The sequence below is a fragment of the Heteronotia binoei genome, chromosome 18 (assembly GCF_032191835.1).
Source record: "Heteronotia binoei isolate CCM8104 ecotype False Entrance Well chromosome 18, APGP_CSIRO_Hbin_v1, whole genome shotgun sequence".
NCBI lineage: Eukaryota > Metazoa > Chordata > Lepidosauria > Squamata > Gekkonidae > Heteronotia > Heteronotia binoei.
The window spans coordinates 40,571,805-40,591,426 of NC_083240.1; the positions used below are offsets into that span (position 1 = coordinate 40,571,805).

The 19,622-nt window shown below is 45.1% G+C and overlaps 1 protein-coding gene across 1 annotated transcript in view; it reads left to right on the top strand.

Moving 5' to 3' along the window:
- The window catches only part of CLTC (clathrin heavy chain), a 96,703-nt gene that overhangs the window by 16,153 nt on the left and 60,928 nt on the right, over positions 1 to 19,622 (top strand). Inside the window, exon 2 of the mRNA XM_060259218.1 lies at positions 18,102 to 18,309. Within this exon, the coding sequence (XP_060115201.1) occupies positions 18,102 to 18,309 (208 nt within the window). The remainder of the gene's footprint in view (positions 1 to 18,101; positions 18,310 to 19,622) is intronic.

The following is a 19,622-nucleotide window of genomic DNA, read 5'->3' on the forward strand; positions in this document are numbered from 1 at the left end:
CAGGCAAAGGAGAGACGGCCCACCGACACAGGGAGGGAACAGGAGTGAGGCTGGGTATGCGCGCACGAGAAGCCTGGCGAGGTAGGGGTGGGGGCAAGATAGGCCTGCATGGGACCACGGAGAAGCCGTCAATCCCCTCATACCCTCCTGCTGTCAGAGACTCTGCCAATGGCAGGCAGACAAGCAGGAAGTACCAAGTGCAGGAGTTCGCTGTCATAGCAGCTGGAATGTGTCTGGGAGTGAGCAGCCCAGCAGCAGACACCCCTCCACCCAGAGACCCCCTGTGCTGCCCTGACACCCCCTGCCATGTGCACAGAACAACTCCCCCGGGGGCCACAGAACTCAGAGTGCGAGTGCATCAGCCGCAGAACTCTGAGTCCACCTCAACAGCCCCCCCTTAGTTCCCTGTGCACAACAGCCTTGTGGGGTTGGGTAGGCTGTCAGACCGGGCAGGCTGAGGGGCGGCACTCCCCTCCCCTGTCCAGTCACGCGGAAGGCAGCGTGGCGGCTCATAGACCGTTCCTCCCCCCCAAAACCAAGTCTGCCCACCCTCCCAGGCATTCCCTCAGAGAGACCACTGATAGAGGAGGGGGGGGGATTGCCCAGGGAACGTGCAGCAGATGCCAAGCGGGAGAGACAACAGGGCACAGCTCAGACTTTATTTTTCCAGAACAGAGTGCAACAGTTTCCCTGGTACGCTGGGTAGTCTCGCCGTGGGCGGGGTTCCATTCCAAGCGGCGGGCAGAAACAGCTGAGGGAGTGGGGGGCAGTGGAGATAGAGATCAAGAGCACCTGCAGGGGCAGTGGCTGGCAGAGTGGGCTGCGTTTCAGCCGGGCGCTCTCTTAAAGGGACAGTCTCTGACCCACCTCCCTGCAATGGGGCAGCTGCCACACACACACCATGCCCTGCCAGACCAAGGGAAGGGAGCAGGGTCAGCAAATGCCCCCTGCCGGAGCTCACTACCTGGTTCAAGTGCCAGAGATGCTTGCACACTGAGTGGTTGAGAGCGAGGGGAGGGGGAGGCCGGGGGGGGACAGTGGAACTAACCCAGCCATGGGCGACAGTCCTCGCATGCAGAGCCTCCGGGAGCCTGGAACCTGTGCAGACCTGGAAACAAGAGCAGTTAGCCCCAGAGGAGGGACCTGTCTCTCCCCCTCGCAAGTCAAAGATACTGTCAAAGCAACCTCGAGGTGCAAAACCTGTCACCAACGTGCCTGCCTGTCCCTCACTCTAAGTCTGCATGGCGGGGAGCTCGCCAGCAAAGCTTTCCGCCGCACGCTCCTCTCCCTAACAATTGAGTTGTTCGAGGCCAGAACACAGGTATTTCTAGGAGGGGGGAGACCGCGATTGGGTGCTAGGGAGGGGGCTCGTCAGCCCGAGGCACGAGGGGATTGGTGAGGCAATCATGCTACTTCCTAAGAGGTTTGCGAGCTTCCGTAGTGGCGGAGGTGACCTTTGTTTTTGGTTTCAACGAGTGCCTATGGGGCATGCTGCCGTTTTTGCAGGCATACAGTTGTGCCTCTTGGGGGGAGGGGGCATGTCATGGGCCAAACTGCTCAGGAAGCCGCCTAAGCCTGGCTGCGCCCCCAACTCCACCCCCTCCTCTGCCTGAACACTGTGCTCCACCTCACTTCTGCCCACACTTGTGCGCAGTCCTCAGGCGCCACTGCTCTCGGATGGAGCAGCGCTCGGGCGTCCCCCCACCCACGGAACTCCCCTCTGCTGGGGCGGCGCTGGTTGTACGTTGCCGCAAACCCTTCCTGCGCCCATGTACCAGCTCGTCTGCTCCCAAAAGACTTTACGCCCCCCCCCCCCCCCGGATTGCGCTCTAAATCACTTAACTCAGAGTCGGCTCCACACTACTCGGCGAGTGAAATTCTCCATTATACCCTATGGGGATGGTCCCCAAAGGATACAATGGAGCTAAATGTATTTGGGTTTCCCAAATACTAACTTGAATACCAGTGCAGTACCAATGCTGATACTTGTGGGTGTTTGGGTTTACTGAATATTTTGGCTCCGGAGTCCGAATAATATCGTTTTCTTGCACACCCCTAGGAGTGAGCAGTGACTCACAAAAGCTCATACTGTGCCACAGATTTTGTTGATCTTAAAGTGTTACTGGACTCTTGCTCTTTTCTACTGTTGGAGAAATGTCTGATGAAGTATGCATGCATATGAAAGCTTGCGTCCTGAATAAAATTTTGTTGGACTTAAAGGTGCTACCGGACTCCAACTTTGTTTAACTGACTGTAGTTGAGCTTAGATCCTGAGTTACACTAGTGGCACGTGGTACAGTTTCCTTAAGCAGAATGTTGCTCAAGAATAAACGTGAAATGGCGTGTAATTAAACAAATGGTAGAGTTGGCACAAAACTGCTTCCTGGGAGGTTTAGAAATGTGTTTCTGCCTCTTTAATTGCACGCTTACAACTTGCCGCCGCTCTTGCCTCAATACAAGTGCCTGTTCATATTTTAGGAAAACTTAGAAATACATACGTTTTAAAGTAAAGTAAATTTATTTTTATATCCCGCCCTCCCCCGCCAAAGGCAGGCTCAGGGCGGCTCACAGACATGGGACAACCATGATTTCGATAAAATACAATCAAGACAAAGACAGATTAAAATACAATTAAGTTACCGTTATAAATTACATTAAATAAATAAACAGCTGTTAAAAGTTAAAAGTTAATAGTTAAGGTGCTACAGTTTCACAGTCATGTATAAGATGGCTAGGTGGCTACAAGTCAATTTAGCCGGGTTCTATCTTAAAAGCAAGCTGAAAGAGGATGGTTTTGCAAGCCCTGCGGAACTGATTCAAGTCCCACAGGGCTCGCACCACCTCTGGGAGTTGATTCCACCATCCGGGGGGCCATTGCTGAAAAGGCTTGCTCCCTCGTTGTTTTCAGTCTAGCCTCTCTTGGCCCAGGGATTTTTAAAAGGTTTTGCATTGTAAAATGTTTTGCATTGTAATCCTATGCAGGGCTTCACCAGTCTAACTTATTGACTTCAGAGCCAGTGTGGTGTAGGTTTGAATCCTCACTCTGCAGTGGAAGCTCGATGAGAGTTCTTAGGTTCTCCAAATCTTGCTGGTTTTCTTTCTCTCTGGGCTGATATTTTGTACTGGAACTGCAGGCTAAGTTAATATTGAGGCACTGAACTTTAAGGCAGCAAATCACAATGCAGTTTTCCAGCAGTTCTTAATTGTTTGCACTGTTTTATTGTAAGGAAGCTCTGTTATCAATATCTGGTACATTCAGGTAGGTAACATACAGTTGAATTCAACACCATTTTATTGTGATCTTTTAATAGTGGCTGTCAAGGTAAATTACTTGTTGGGAGTCCAAACCGTGCATCTCAACATGTTCAGGAGCTGTTCCCCTTTAATACCCCTTCCCTACTGGCTGATGATAACTTGCCAAGCAGGACTGTAGACTATAACCTTTCACGAGAGGGAATTTTAAAAGGCAGCTGGACAGAAGATTCTGCTTATTACATTTGCCAGCAAATACATGTGATGGAAATCCTTCTATGCAAGGCATTGGCTGTCACAGGCAGTTCATAGCCCACCTACCACATTCTGAATGGGACTTGGAAAGTGAACAAAATGGGCAGAGGTGCAGTCAATAAAGTGACTTTTCATGCAGTTTTTTTTACTGGTGTAAGCAAGCCTTCTGATGTGATAGCTTCCACAAAAATCTTTCCCAAGAGACACACACAAATAAGTAGTAGTTGGTATATTAGTTGTAGCCTGAATTTGATTCGTTGGGGCAAAGAAACCACAGCTTAATACCAAATGGGAAATTAGCTTCCATAACACAGAACGGGGTGGCCAACAGTAGCTCTCCAGATGTTTTTTTTTGTCTACAGCTCCCATCAGCCCCAGCCATTGGCCATGCTGGCTGGGGCTGATAGGAGTTGTAGGCAAAAAACATCTGGAGAGCTACCGTTGGCCACCCCTGACATAGAACATGTCTGGACACCCCCTGGGACTTTTGCCGCTTCTGTATTTCATCCTAAGTGTGAAGTTGTGCAGGGACGACACATGATTTCAACAAAGACCCAAGGTCAGAAGAGGACTGGGGTGTATTGGAAACCCACCGTCTCTTAAGCAAGGGAAGTACAGAGAATTTTTGGCCATTCGCTCCCTCTGGTTGGGCAGCCTAGGCTTTTCTGCCTATCAACATAAGCTGTACCGTGGCTCCCTTCAATAAGATTCAGCTGTTCAGCAAGAACAAGCAGTGTTCTAGTCTTATCTCAAGATGAGCGTTTTTGATCTGTAGATCAGGGCTCCAAAACAAGCCAAGCCTCCTCTGGCCACTTCAGCAATTGCCCTAAGCCAATCTCTGCTCAGTACTGTAAAGAGATCCAACACTTCAGAGGTTGTAAGTCATAGCAGGTGTTCTGAAACTGCATGTTCTCCCAGTTTGTCACAGTATTGATTGAGATCAGTCAGTTGAAATAACTGACTACAGACCAGCCAGTACTGCTTTAAAGAAAGGATGTGACCATGGGGGGTGCCATTATACAGGGTGATTCCACACCTGACAAGCCTCCTCCCTTTCCAACTGCTGGACATGATGTCCCTTAATTTTTTTTTTAAACCCATTCTTTTCTCCTAAATGTTGATTCATATTTTTGATATTTATTTTTTGTCAATTATACCTTGCCTTTCTCCCTGTTTAGGGCTGAGATCACCTTGCCTTGTTTTCTTCCCTTCCATTTTATCTTTACAACAAACCCTGTGATGTAGGCTATCTGAGAGAGAGACTGGTGCCAGCCACTTGGCGAGCTTCCATGATAGAGTGGGGATGCCAAATTGGCCTTCTGGACCCTGATCCGGCACTCTTAACAATTACAATGTGCTGGCTCTTGAGATAGAGAAAATCTGTCTTAGATCACTGCAAGACATCTCAAATGACTTCATTCACCACTGTGCTAACTACTTTTACTTCCTACAGTCAGCTGGACACTGCAAGGGCAATCATGCTGGCATAGGAACAGCAGATCTTCCTTGGACCACAACCAGGCAAACCAGCAGAATTACCCTACGAGCAATAGCTCTTGCCTCCAGCAGACCCAAGTGAAACCAGGGGCCACTGGGAAACCCCCCCCCTCACTTTCAAAAATATCTGGGTGATGGCCAGCTGAGTTGATAGCTGTGCTCTTGGTACACAAGCAAGGTGAAATCCTGCAAATGGCATTGTATCAGGAGATCCCGGGTAATGGGTTGACTGATGTCAAGAATATGTACGTATATTGCTAGGTGTAGGAGAAACTTGGGGTGAACTTCTGGAACAACAGCAGCAGCACTGGATTGCTCCTGGTTGCTTGCTAATGATGGAGCTGGCAATTGCATTTGGTGAGCACCTAATCATGCTACCCATTAATTTTCTAAAATGGCACCTCTCCTCTTGATATTATACTAATACCTGCTGATTATTGACTGGTCAGGCAGCACCCATCAACATTCCAATGGCTTCCTAGACCTCAGAGTTTTGAGTTTAAACCATCCCAGCTGTGAATCCTTGGGTTCTGGAGAAGAAACAAACTTGATGGCGTCAACACTGCAATAAAATTGAGGTCACAACTGTACTAAGTATGTGCTAAAGCCATGTTGAATCTCAGATCTGAATACAACAGGATACCTGGGAGAGGGAGGGAAGCCTTGGAATCCTGACCATAAACTGAGCTCATTATCATGAACAAACCAAAGTGCACTTGACTGAATACCACCTAAACCCAGCAAACAACATTGCTGTGGGCTTCCGAGGTCATATGAAACTCCCTTGTAGAAGAAGATTGCAGCTTTATACCCCGCCCTTCTCTCTGAATCTGAGACTCAGAGTGGCTTACAATCTTCTGTATCTTCTCCCCCAACAGACACCCTGTGAAGTGGGTGGGACTGAGAGGGCTCTCTCAGCAGCTGCCCTTTCAAGGACAACTCCTGCGAGAGCTATGGCTGACCCAAGGCCATTCCAGCAGGTGCAAGTGGAGGAGTGGGGAATCAAACCTGGTTCTCCCAGATAAGAGTCCACACACTTAACCACTACACCAAACTGGCTCTACTGAGTCAGGCCATTGATTTCTCAGGGTCTGTGTTGTGTCTTCTTACTTGAAGTGGCTCCATAGTTTCTCATGCGCACAATGTGATCATTTAACAAAACAGAGATCGAACCTGGAGATTGAACATTCTGCATGCAAAGTAATTGCTCTGTCACTGAGCTACAGCCTTTCTCTGAAGGCGATGGCCATGAAGTGTCATGGCGCAGAGTTTTTTCTGTCTTTAACAAGAGTCAGGATTTGTGACCAACCATGCAGTCCTCTGTGGTCTCACTCTAAGCCATGTGAAACCGTGTGAAGGTTTATGATTGCGGTGTTAATGCATTCTTAGCTATCATGGCCTCAAGGTGCTATAGTCTCTCGAAGTGAAGAGCAGGCGTCTGGAGAAATGTTTTTAAATGTTAATATACTTTTCAGGTGTGTGACTTTTTAAATTCGTGGGCACTGAAGTTGAACATATGAACATATGAAGCTGCCTTATACTGAATCAGACCCTTGGTCCATCAAAGTCAGTATTGTCCTCTCAGACTGGCAGTGGCTCTCCAGGGTCTCAAGCTGAGGTTTTTCACACCTATTTGCCTGGACCCTTTTTTGGAGATGCCAGGGTTTGAACCTGGGACCTTCTGCCTCCCAAGCAGATGCTCTACCACTGAGCCACCGTCCCTCCCAAGTTCACTGAGCTGCTTGATTGCAGCCACTGTTTGTGGCTGTTGTATTCTATAGCATTGTTCAGATTTCACAGTGACCAAATAGGCTGCTTTTCCTTGGCTGTGACGCTACACAGATCTGACAGCATCGCTGCTTCAGGCAGATGGCCATAATTAAGGTAAATCTATCTTGGGGTGAGTTGCTTAAATACTGTGGCTTAGCTTGGTCTTCACTTAGATAGCATGACCATCTGTTGTGCTTTAGCTGTTTAAGCTGTTGTTGAATTTTCTTTTTTGAAAATGCCTTAAATTCATTCTTGAGTGGTTACTGAAATCAGTGCAGGCTTGGGTTTTTGAAAATAAAAGATCTTTGATCTTGGATGTTGGCAGTTAGTACAGATGAATTGATGATGGTCTCAATCAATACTCCCTCTAAGCTTGTGGAGCCTTGCGAGCAAAAACTCTGTTTTGTGAGCTACTGGCATTAAAGTTGTGAGCTGCTGTATAAATTAGTTTGCTCTGGGGCCATTTTTCCTGAGCTAAGACAAAAATGTGTGAGCCAGAGTCTAAGAAACTGAGCTAGCTCACACTAACTCAGCTTAGAGGGGACACTGGTCTCAACTGCAGTTGAGAGAATGGGATTGGATTTGGGTGCTTATTTGGTTTATAAACCGCTGTTCCCCAAAGGCTGAGGGCGGTGTACGTCAGGCTAAGCATACACTAAAATATCAATTAATTCCAGAATAAAATCATTAAAATATAATCATTGATAGCATTTAGTGTGTCTCTCTTCCTCCATAAAAGGTGAAGCACGGCTCAGATGCTATAGGGAGGGGTGCCATTGCTGTCCTCAACCATAGGCCTGGTGAAACGTCTGTCTTCCATGCCCTGCAGAACTGTACAATGTCCAGCAGAGCATGGATGTCACTAGGCAGAGAGTTCCACCAGGCAAGAGCCAAGGCCAAGAAGGCACTGGCTGTGGCTGAGGACAGCCAAACATCTTTTGGGCCAGGGGCCAGCAGTAAATTCTGAGTGTCAAGCTGTTCGGGGGACATACTGGGAGAGGCAGTCCTGCAGATATGTTGGCCCCAGACTGTGTAGGGCCTTGGCAAGAACCAAAACCTTGAAGCAGATCTGGTGCTCAGTCTGGATCCAGTACAGCTGGCATGGCACTGGTTGGATGTGTGGTATCCTTGGGGTACCGGCAGGCACCTGTGCTGCTGCATTCTGGACCAGTTGTAATTTCTGGGCCACCTTCAAGGGCAACCCCACATAGAGTGAGTTACAGTAATCCAGCCTCGAAATGATCACTGTTGCTAGGTCAGGGTGGGAGAGGAAGGGGGCCAGTTGCCTGACTTGGCATAATTGGAGAAATGCCAGCCTGGCAAGATTTGTCACCTGGGCCAACATGGATAAGGAAGCATCTAGGAGCACACCCAAACTCTTGGCGGTTGGTGCCAGTATCAACAGCACACTGTCAAGACCTGAGAGTTGGCACCCCACCCTTGGAACACTTCTGCCCAGCCACAGGACCTCATTATTTGATGGATTCAGTCTCAACTGGTTCTGTCTCATCCACCTTGTCATGACCTCCAGCCTCTCAGCCAAATTGGTTGGGGCGGAGTCCAGTCGCCCATCAGCTGATTATCTAGGTGTCATCCGCATACTGGTAACAACCCAGTATAAAACTCCATGCCAGCTGGGCAAGAGAGCACATATAGATGTTAGCATAGGACAGAGGACTGTCCCCTTAGGAACTCTGCACACCAAAGGGTGGCAAGGCGATACCCTCTCTCCTAGTGCCACCCCCTGTCCCCAGTCCTGGAGAAATGAGCTGAGCCACTTCCAGGCTACCCCACAAACTCAACAAGGTGGTGGGCTAACATCATAGTTGACCGTGTTGAGAGCTGCTGCAGACCTAATCACACACCTTGATCCAGCTGCCTGTGGAGATGGTCCATGAGGGTGACCCAAGCTATCCCACGGCCAAGGTGGAAGCCAGACTGGAATGGGTCAAGGGCTGACGTGTCTTCCAGGAAACTCTGGAGCTGCTTGGCCACTGCTCTCTTGAATTAGCTTGCTCAGAAATGAAAGATTTGAGACTGGGTGGTAATTGGCAGGATCCAACAGATCCAAATGTCCCCCCCTCCCCCGCCAGAGCAAAGTTTGGCGAGCCAGTTTGGTGTAGCGGTTAAGTGTGCAGACTCTTATCTGGGAGAACCGGGTTTGATTCTCCACTCCTCCACTTGCAGCTGCTGGAATAGCCTTGGGTCAGCCATAGCTCTGGCAGAGGTTGTCCTTGAAAGGGCAGCTGCTATGAGAGTTCTTTCAGCCCCACCCACCTCACAGGATGTCTGTTGTGGGGGAGGAAGGTAAAGGAGATTGTGAGCCACTCTGAGATTCAGAGTATAGGGTGGGATATAAATCCAATATCATCATCTCCTGAGTTAGCACGGCCTCTTTTAATCCCCCTAGGTAGGTCCCAGAACTAAGGAACAAATTGATGATATCCATCAGGGACCCCATATTCCATCATTGCTGGCTTTCACTAGCCTCAATGGACACAGATCTAAGAGGCATGTGGTCGGTCTCACAGCACCAGGAATCTTGTCAACATCGGCCTGAGAGTTGACTGAAGATGTCAAGGACTGAATCCAAGGATGGTCAAAGGACCTTGAATTCTCTTACTGTATTAAATGTGGTGGGCAGAGTATAAAATTCCTTACAAAATTGAAGATTTGGAAAAAAGCTAGGTTTTTCTGTTTTGGATTTTTTTGGAAACACATCTGCAATAGTTTATTTTATATTATTTAACTAGTTATCAAACCTGAACATACATTTCAGTAATATAAGAGAATCACTTAGCATATAAAATGGTGCTATGTGGCATATTAAATTGTAAAGCGACGGCTGAGATTTATTTGCAAGGTGTACCTTTGCAAGTTACAAGTTATCCTTGGTTCTCTCCAGGGAAAATACGTGGTGCTAGAGTTCTGCAAAATGGTGCATGCTGTGGGTTAGACCCAGCCAGCTTTTGCCTGGACCAGTGATGAAGGCTGTGCTGATGAGCATGGGAGCTGCGTTAACAAAATCTTTGTGGGATGGGGGCTTTTATGAGGAAGGGAATTGTGCAAGATTGGGTGACAAAACGGGCTGGATCTAATGCTGTGCTATCTTGGCACATTCATGTTTGCCATCTGAGGAGCAGAGTAAATGATATGAAATAGCACAAATTTTGTAGTAAACTAAAGAGTTTATGACTTGAGCAGAAATTGTGTTGTGCAATCAAATAGGATTACCAGTGTGCACAGGAATTCTCTGTCAAACATATGGCCCACGGAACAGAACTGACCCTGCAGGGCTCACATCTTTCCCACGTGCAACTGGCTCTCTCCTGTTTTCTCTGGGGTTGCTTCTGCATCGTTGCTTGCTTTTGCCCAGCTCCATCTGCTGCTTCCTTCCAAGCCTCCTTTCTGTCTAATGGCTGTGGGCTCCTCCACTGGGAGGGAGGGAGATGCAGAGAGCAAGAGGGAACAAAGTCTGAGTCCCATGGTTCCTTAAGACCAGTAACATTTTATTTCAAGTATAAGCTTTCATACACTTCTTTAGAGGGAGGGTGGGTGGGTAGGTAGGTAGGTGGATTTTTTTGACAAGCACAGTTTACATTGAGATCGCTGTCCTTTGCTGTTTTCTTTGAGACTTGATCTCTGTCTCCCTTTCACACACTCACATACAGAGGTCTATGTGTGTTAAAAGGATGGGGCACATTTGGATTAGAAGGAAGGAGAATTAAAAATAAATTATTTTTTTTTAGATTAGATTTCTGTGTGCCTAGCTGGAGCCTTTTTTTCTTTCAAAAGGACTTGATTAGGAATTTGAACACTTGGCTTCCATTGTTTAATAATCCAGTTCCATTGGATTCCATTGTTTAATAATGGAAGTAGATGGCTAAGTATTCAGTGCGGCTCATATCAAGTTACAATACAGCAGCAGTTAAATAGTAATTAAAATATTAAGTAAAAACATTAAGCAAAAACACACAATAGTCCGGATTGGTCCTTATATCTTGAAGAGTGGAGTGGTGTCAGACGGCCAGTGACATAGCTGGTGTTGGTAATAAGACAGGAAACTTAGGTCTCAGTTCAGCCCTAGAGGGTGCATTAATCTTCATTATCAGTTGCAGTTCAGCAGGCTGTCTCCCTAATATCACTTTGAAATTCCTTTGTAGGAGAACTGGTGCTTTTAGGTCAGCAGTGTCCTGGAATGTTAAATGTTCCCCCACTGGGTTTTGAATGTTGTGGTTTCTAATGTCAGACTTAGGTCCATTTATTCTTTGCATCCTCCTGGACTGAATTCAGACCTAGGTTTCCTGTCTCATTACCAGTGCTGGTATTTCCATGCTTACTACCTTCTACTTAATCCGATCAAGCAGCATCTTAAATTGCCTTTATAAAGTTTATATCTCTGGTACCTTGTGTTATGTTTTAGGCGGGTATGCGTGGCTCAGCCCCCAAAAGTGACATTTATGTAAGATCCAGCCCTTGTAACAGATGAGTTTGAGATCTCTGCTGTAACAGATATAAAGTTAAAATTTGCAGCATTCAAAATACAACTGGTTAAATGTGATCAAAGCAGTTTTTTCCTGAGGTTGCAGGGGCTGTGGAATTCAGGAAGCTGTTCTCAATCTTGCTAATTATGGCTAATATGTGCATTGGCTTCTGTTGCTTCTCCAAGGCCACATGTTTCAAACAAAAGAGTTATAAGGTCAGGAACAATATATTCTCCAGTACTTTTCACTTTCTAACGGTTTGTAGCTAAGGTTTTAAGGGGCCACTTTTTTTTTTAATTTATGTTCTATTGATGTTGTCTGTTTTCTTCACCACTGCTACTACCCTGCAGGACAGGCTTCTCAGTTGTAGGACTGTGGCTGTGGACTGTGGTTGTTGTTCGGTTGCACAGTCGAGCCCAACTCTTTGCAACCCATGGACAAAGTCATGCCAGGCCCTCCTGTCTTCCACCATCCTCCAAAGTCTGCTCAAGTTCGTGTTTATTACATCAGTAACGCTGTCCAGCCATCTCATCTTTTGCCGTCCCCTTCTTCTTTTGCCTTCTGTCTTTCCCAGCATTAGGATCTTCTCCAGGGAGTGCTCCCTTCTCATTGGGTGTCCAAAGTATTTGAGCTTCAGCATCTGACCTTCCAGGGAACAGTCAGGGTTGATTTCCCTTAGGACTGACTGATTTGATCTTCTTTCAGTCCAAGGGACTCTCAAGATTCTTCTCCAGCACCACAGCTTAAAAGCATCTATTCTTCTTTGTTCAGCCTTCCTTATGGTCCAGCTTTCACAGCCATACATTACTACTAGGAATACCATAGCTTTGACTGTACGGATTTTTGTTGGCAAGGTGATGTCTCTACTTTTTATTATACTGCCCAGGTTCGCCATAGCTGTCCTCCCAAGGAGCAAACGTCTTTTAATTTCATGGCTACAGTCACCATCTGCAGTGATCTTGGATCCCAGAAATGCAGTCTGTCACTACTTCCATGTCTTCCCCTTCTATTTGCCATGGTGTGATGGGGCTGGATGCCATGATCTTAGTTTTTTTATGTTGAGCTTCAAGCCTATTTTTGTGCTCTCCTTTTTCACCCTCAACAAGAGGTTCTTTAGGTCCTCCTCACTTTCTACCATTAGAGTGGTATCATCTGCGTATCTGAGGTTGTTGATGTTTTTCCCGGCAATCTTAATTCCTGCTTCTGCTTCATCCAGGCCAGCATTCCATTCCGCATGATGTACTCTGCATATAAATTAAATAAGCAGGGTGACAATATACATCCTTGTCGAACTCCTTTTTCTATTCTAAACCAATCAGTTGTTCCATATCCTGTTCTGACAGTTGCTTCTTGACCCTTATACAGGTTTCTCAGGAGACATGTGAGGTGGTCTGGTACTCCCATCTCTTTAAGGACTTGCCACAGTTTGTTGTGATCCACACAATCAAAGGCTTTAGCGTAGTCAGTGAAACAGAAAAAGACGTTTTTCTGATACTCCCGTGCTTTCTCCATAATCCAGCGAATGTTGACAATTTAATCTCTAGTTCCTCTAGTTGGGAGGGACGGTGGCTCAGTGGTAGAGCATCTGCTTGGGAAGCAGAAGGTCCCAGGTTCAATCCCTGGCATCTCCGAAAAAGGGTCCAGGCAAATAGGTGTGAAAAACCTCAGCTTGAGACCCTGGAGAGCCGCTGCCAGTCTGAGAAGACAATACTGACTTCGATGGACCAAGGGTCTGATTCAGTATAAGGCAGTTTCATATGTTCATATGTTCCTCTACCTCTTCGAAACCCAGGTTGAACTTCTGGTAGTTCCCGATCTACGTACTGCTGAAGCCTAGCTTGTAGGATCTTTAATATGACCTCTTGCTGGCATGTGAAATGAGTGCAATGGTGCGATAGTTTGAACATTCCTTGGCATTACCCTTCTTTGGGTTTGGGATATAAACTGACCTTTTCCAATCCTGTGGCCACTGTTGCGTTTTCCAAATTTGTTGACTGTGGGGTACCCCTCTGTATAGGCACATTGAGCTCTGTCCCTGCTTGCTTTTAGATGTCTGAGCAAAACAGACCTATTTCAGAGGGCTTTGGGAGCAGATTAAGTAATTTAGTGTCATTTTTTGCATGTTGACGTTTTAAAGACTTCTTATGGTCGGCTTTTTTTTGTTACTTTGTTTACCCTTTTTATTCTTCAGCTTTAAACTATTTTGTAAGCTTCTTTATGAACGTATGTGGGTTAGATGAGGTGGAAATGCTTCAGATATGGTTCTTAAAATGGGAACAGTTTCCAGCTGAGAAAAGGGAGAAGGAAGAGACTGCCTACAAAATTGCTTAGAAAAGGTAAATAGACTTTTAAAATTATTTTAAGGAACAGAGTAATGTTGTTAGGTGTTGATAGGGCTCTGTTTAATGACCAAGCTTTTCCTTCACATGGGGTTTGATAGAAAGTAAAACAACTTGTTAAAAAGTGATTGGTACACACACGGGACAATAGTGATTTCTTGTTATCACTGGAGTTGGACTTGTTAGATGTGCATGTACTTTGAGAGTAAGGATGGAATTCTGACTCTTAAGGTAATTGCTCACAGATAACAAAGCCACTCCTGTCTTTCAAAATTCAGGGTACTACAGTGTGTCATAAACTTAAAACAAGAACCAAAAATATGTGCAAGGCCAGTAATCTTGTAGACGTATTCTCATGGGATGTATATATCTTATTTTACTTAAATAGAATGGAATTGTGTAAATCTTTCTAGTTCAAGTTAAAAGATGGATGAGACTCCAAGGTAATTTAATTGGAAGCCTGGGTCCTGCCTCAATTCCAGCCGTTTAGATGGGCTTGCCACGACTGACTGTCCAGCCTAAAGAGCTAAGTTTGTGTTTGTGCCCCATTTGTGCATAGAAAGTGTCTATGGTAGGTACCTTTTTAAGAGTTTCAGCCTTGACCACCTGTACATGAATAGCTAGTGGTATTCTGACACTTTAGTGAGTGTGGGGTATTCTGCTGGCACAGTACTTCTAGTAAAGGGTGTGGTGTTATTACTAATAGCTTGTGAATGGGTTACTCTCAAAGGAGTGCCTTTAAAACAAAACTCGACTATAGTTAGACATATTCTTGGAGCAAAAACAAATAGAGGTCTGCGTGTGAATTAAAGTTTTCTTTTTGTTACATATATAAAATGAGTGTTTGGCACCCTTGTGTATCCTTCAGTCTCAGGATTCTAAGAAGCCTCTTTAAAATCAGGGTTTTTTTTAAAAAAAACATGGTGTTGGTAGAACATTGGTTGGATTTGGATCTGGAGAACTCATTATAAAATCTGTGTTCTGCTGTGGAGCTTAATGATGTGGTCTTGGGAAGATCCACTTCTTTCCAAGGATTTCTAAATCTCAGTTTACCAGAACTCATTAGAGAGAAAGTGCTCTACTTAGTTGTAGGAGAGTGATCAAGCCCAGCCCCGTCTTCTGAAAAGAACAATAATATTAAGGCTGGGAGAGGCCAGGGACGTTTTTGGCAGGGATAAAGCTGGGAAGAACCTGCTAGCTTTGCTGACAGCAGTTTACCATCTGGACTGAGTGTTTCTCCTCTGCTTGCTGGTACTTTGGAGCTGTGATATTCACTGGGATGGTTCAGGACACGACCAGGATATGTTTTACTTTTAATGTATTGGTGATTCTAGAAAGTTTTGTGGTGATGAAGGTGAAAAAGCAATTCAGACTCTGTAGGCTTTGAGCCTATCTCTATACAGCAGCACCAGGGTGCAGTGGTACGTTGGAGCAGGGGTCCCCAACCCCCGGGCCGTGGACTTGTACCGGTCCGTGGCCTGTTAGCAACTGGGCCGTGAGTTGTATAATTATTTCACTATATATTACAATGTAATAATAGAAATAAACTGCACAATTGTGTCATCTCGACACCATCTCCCCCCTCCCACCCCAGTCCGTGAAAAAATTGTTTCCCATCAAACCAGTCCCTGGTGCCAAAAAGGTTGGAGACTGCTGCATTAGAGTGTCTTAGAAACATTAATTCCACAATGTTTAATTTACAATGGTAATGTATAATTTACAATGGTTTAACTGTTTATTTAATTTTAACTTAACTTATGAATGTAATTTTACTTGTTTTAATCGTTTAATTGTTTGTTGTAATATTGTATTTATTATCATGGTATATACCGTGTCGTGTTAGCCGCCCTGAGCCTGCCTTTGGTGGGGGAGGGCGGGATACAAAAATAAATTTATTATTATTATTATTATTATTATTATTATTATTATACAATGTTGAAAGTATTGCTGTGCCTCATAATCGGTCATGGATGATATGGGTGAATACCACATACAGACGCACTTCGGATACAGTTGTGCTTCGAGGGATTTTTGTGCGTCTCCCTGTCCTTTTTGTATAGCCATCCTCTGTAAGCTACCAGTAGTCGAGAACTGTAGTGTGGCACGCCCTGTCTTTATCAGAAGCTGCAAGAAAGGACAAAACAGAAACAGGAAGGTGGAGCCTTTAATGAGGCACAAGAAATAGTGCCGATAAGAAGTCTGGACTTACCCCCAACCTCCTCTGTGTTTCATATATGTTTTGGATGAACGGTTTTAAAGACTTCTGGGTTTTTTTTTAAGAATTAGCCTTGAAGAGCAAAATGTGGAAGGACTGAGGAATAGAGAGCTAGCTGCTGGTTGCAAAATATCTGCTTCCTGGCCTTTCCCCCATTAACTAGTTGTAATGAATGAATCGTTCTTCCTTTCTGTATTTTACTGCACCCCGTTACACAAATAGGGAACTGAGAGCAGGAATTCTATAGAAGAACCCTTTCAGGAGGAGCTACCCAGCTCAGAAGCTTCAGGAAAAACATACTGTAGCCTGTTCTACCTTTTTTCAAGGAACTAGATGTGGAATACATGGATAATTTTCCGTGTCATTGTTGCATCTACCTTTAAGGTAGGATTAATTGAGAAAGCACCTAGCTTCAGGTCACCACCAGGCTTCATGGCTGAAGAAGGATTTGAACTCAAGTATTCTCAGCCTGAACCACAACAGTGTATCTTTGAAACGTATTTTGAAAACCAAATAATGTGGTGATACGTTCTTTGCATAATGCTTTGATTCTGCTGGGTCCCTTTCAGCAATCTGCAGAAGTTAGTCAAGTTGAAACAGGAAAATGTGGTTTGCTTAGTAATATCTGCTTTTATGATTTCACTCTCACTCCGCCCCAGTCTTGTGAAATTCTGTTCATTATGCTTGACCCCGTCTCCAAGATTCCAAGGGCATTTGGAGCTGGTGAGGTAGACTGTGTGATATGTATATATACACTAATCACACACAACTATTAACTACAACTGGTTCTGACATTCTATCTTGAAGGGGGGAACCCTTTTTCTGCATCAGCCTATTTTCCAAGAAACCCCTTGAGCACACCACAGGATTCTGAGGGTGTGTGTGTGTGTGTGAGGGGACACACCCAGTTAGCAAGATGGAATAACTTGTTTGCTGTTCGGTTCTTTGACTGCAACTCCTGCCCTTATGGTGTTGCTACATATTACACTGGAGATGTGTGATCTGATGGGCTTTTTTAACCTTAAAGCAGAAAAGTAGGGGACGATTTGTCTCCACATCATGATGGCCAGCAAAGGGGTTGATTTAATGTTTACCCTTGCCCTGTGTTCTTGTCCTTCCCTCTGAGTTGTTAGAGGGGAATGAAAAATGTCTGAGGCCTTGATCTTGAGGCCTTTTGCATTTCTCTGGTTCAGAGGCCTGCAGTTCAGGTGACATTGGAGTGCAGTTGAGGGTGGGGGAGGCTTTTAAATGTTGTTAACAAGAATATTTGACCAAGAATGTTCTCATGCAGCCGCAATAGGGCAACCAGCCTACTTGGATATCAAGTTAGACTTTATAACACTGAAAACTCTGGCCTCTTTAATAATTTATTAGCAGCAAGCATACAGTATATTGTCACTGACATTTAAGCAGCCGTTAAGACAGTATAAACGCCATTGTTGGAGTGAGTTCTAGGGTGGAGGGCATTTCTTCACACACTTCAGAAAAGCATCCTTAAAAAAATGTATTGCATTGTACAGAAGAGCACTTTGAGTTCGTGGTTTAATCCTTGGTGCTACCAATGAAAGGCACGCCAGTACTAGGGTTGGGACACTTTATTTGAGGGATACTTTCAGTTGTCGTAGATTCTGCTGGGCTAGATGGGCATGTGATGCAAGTCTTCATAAGGCAGCTAGAAGTGTAATCCTCATGCAGGACACAGTCCAAGTACTATGCTCAACCTTTTAAAATGTAATTAATTAAATTTTATTTAATTTTTAGATTTATACTCCACCCTATCCCGCAGCGGGCTCAGGGCGACTCGCAACAATAATTCTCTAAATACTTGCCCTGGCAACTTCCACATGGGCACTCTGTAGGTTGTCTCTTTTAGAGAGCGGGATATAGGATTTGATTAAAAAGCTGTTGAGTAGAACCAGCTCTTATTTAATAGCCAAAGGCTTAGAGTTCCCTTGATGATGAGATTTGGGATTTTTAGTATTCAGTCATTTCTTCGCAGCATCATGGGTGATATTCGATTTAACAGTGGAAAAAAATCTTGCGCTAGTTTAAGAGGGGTAGTACATGCATGAATGGGAGTAGTCCTGTTTGTTGCATATCTTGGCTGCGTCTGAGTAGTGGATGAAGTGCCCTAATGGAGGCATGCACAGAATAGGGCTATTCAAGGATATTTTCAATAGCTTAATCAAATTTCAGAGCTTTCGACTATACCTTATCCAGGTGTAGCTATTGCAAGAAGGGTGTGAAAGCTGCTGGATGACTTTGAACTTGCTCTTTTATATGTTCTAGCTCCAGAACCTGGGCATTAATCCAGCCAACATTGGCTTCAGCACTCTGACCATGGAGTCGGACAAATTCATCTGCATACGGGAGAAGGTAGGGGAACAGGCCCAGGTGGTCATCATTGATATGAACGATCCCAGCAACCCCATTCGCCGGCCCATTTCTGCTGACAGCGCAATCATGAATCCTGCCAGCAAGGTCATTGCACTGAAAGGTACGGGAAATCTTTCTCAAATCCTTTTAAGTTGTTTCTGAATGCAACAAACTTGAATTTGGTTGCCACTTTAGGTTGTAAAGCTGCATGGATTTTTTCCTTCTCCAGAGCTATCTTTACTGCTATGCCTTTTCAGTAAATGCTGCTGCAAATATATATATATTTTCTTGCACTGTGAAAAGCTGCATTTTATGTTGTGTGCATAATGCTGACAGATTGAAATCTCCAGGGTTTTAGTTGGTAACTTGAGGACTTTGCCCATCCTGAGACTGGTTTTTGATACAGCTGCTGGAACATAGTCACTGTGCAAAGCACGGTCCAGATCATAGCGTTACAAACCTTTGGGAAACAGGAGGGGACAGCTTGAATTCCTTCTGCCCCACCTCATTGTTCCCTCCTAGGATTTTTCCTTTAGTCGACTCTGTCGCTCTTGATAATAGTGTCTGCTGGAGCATCTCATCTGGCTGTTCTTTATATCTGGGGAGATCCCTGGGTAGGTGAAGATTAACCTGATTTTGCTGTTGAATGATTGACAAGGGGGCTTATCAGAGGGGATTCTTAACCCCTCCGTGCAAGGACAGATTCTTGCTGCATCCCAGAGCAGGGATATGGAGAGACGGTTGGATCAAAATGCCCATTGGAACATAGGCCCACAGTTTTTCAAATGTATTGGTATCCTACAATGTATTGGTCAAATTTCTTGGGGGTCTGTATGGCAGAATGTCACCACTCAAGCTGGAGAACAGCTGTGATGTTCTGACCCTCTCCCAACAGGTGGTTCACTGTTTCCTTGAAGATTTGGCCTCTTAAGCCTACCAAAAAACCCTCCCCTCCTCCTCTTAAAGTAGTTTTATCACAGTAGAGAGTAGGCTTGTAAATAGTTCACTTGTTTGGCCTTCACTGGGAAGTAAGAGATGCTTGCAGTAGACCAATCGGGGTGCTCTTAATTAGCTGTCAGATAACTGATGAGGTCAAATGAAACATTTATTGTGTTCTAGTAGCATTTATGAATTTACTTGCCTGCTCCCTGGAAAAACCCCAAATGGCCGTGTGCAAACTCACTGTTTGATCTGTGCTTACACTGGAAACGTATGTACAGTGCAATATCCCTGGATTAGTTCTTTCCCATTGTGGCTTCAGGCTTCCAGCATGGGGGCAATATGCATCATGCAGGACCTGAACGTGATTTATGTATTTTACTTTATAGTCTGCCTTTTTTTTTGCAGATTATAATAGTAGAAAAAATGTGTTGAAGAAGAACAGTTTGGATTACAAAACAGTTTGTTACAAGAACTAGAAAACAGTGCTGTAAA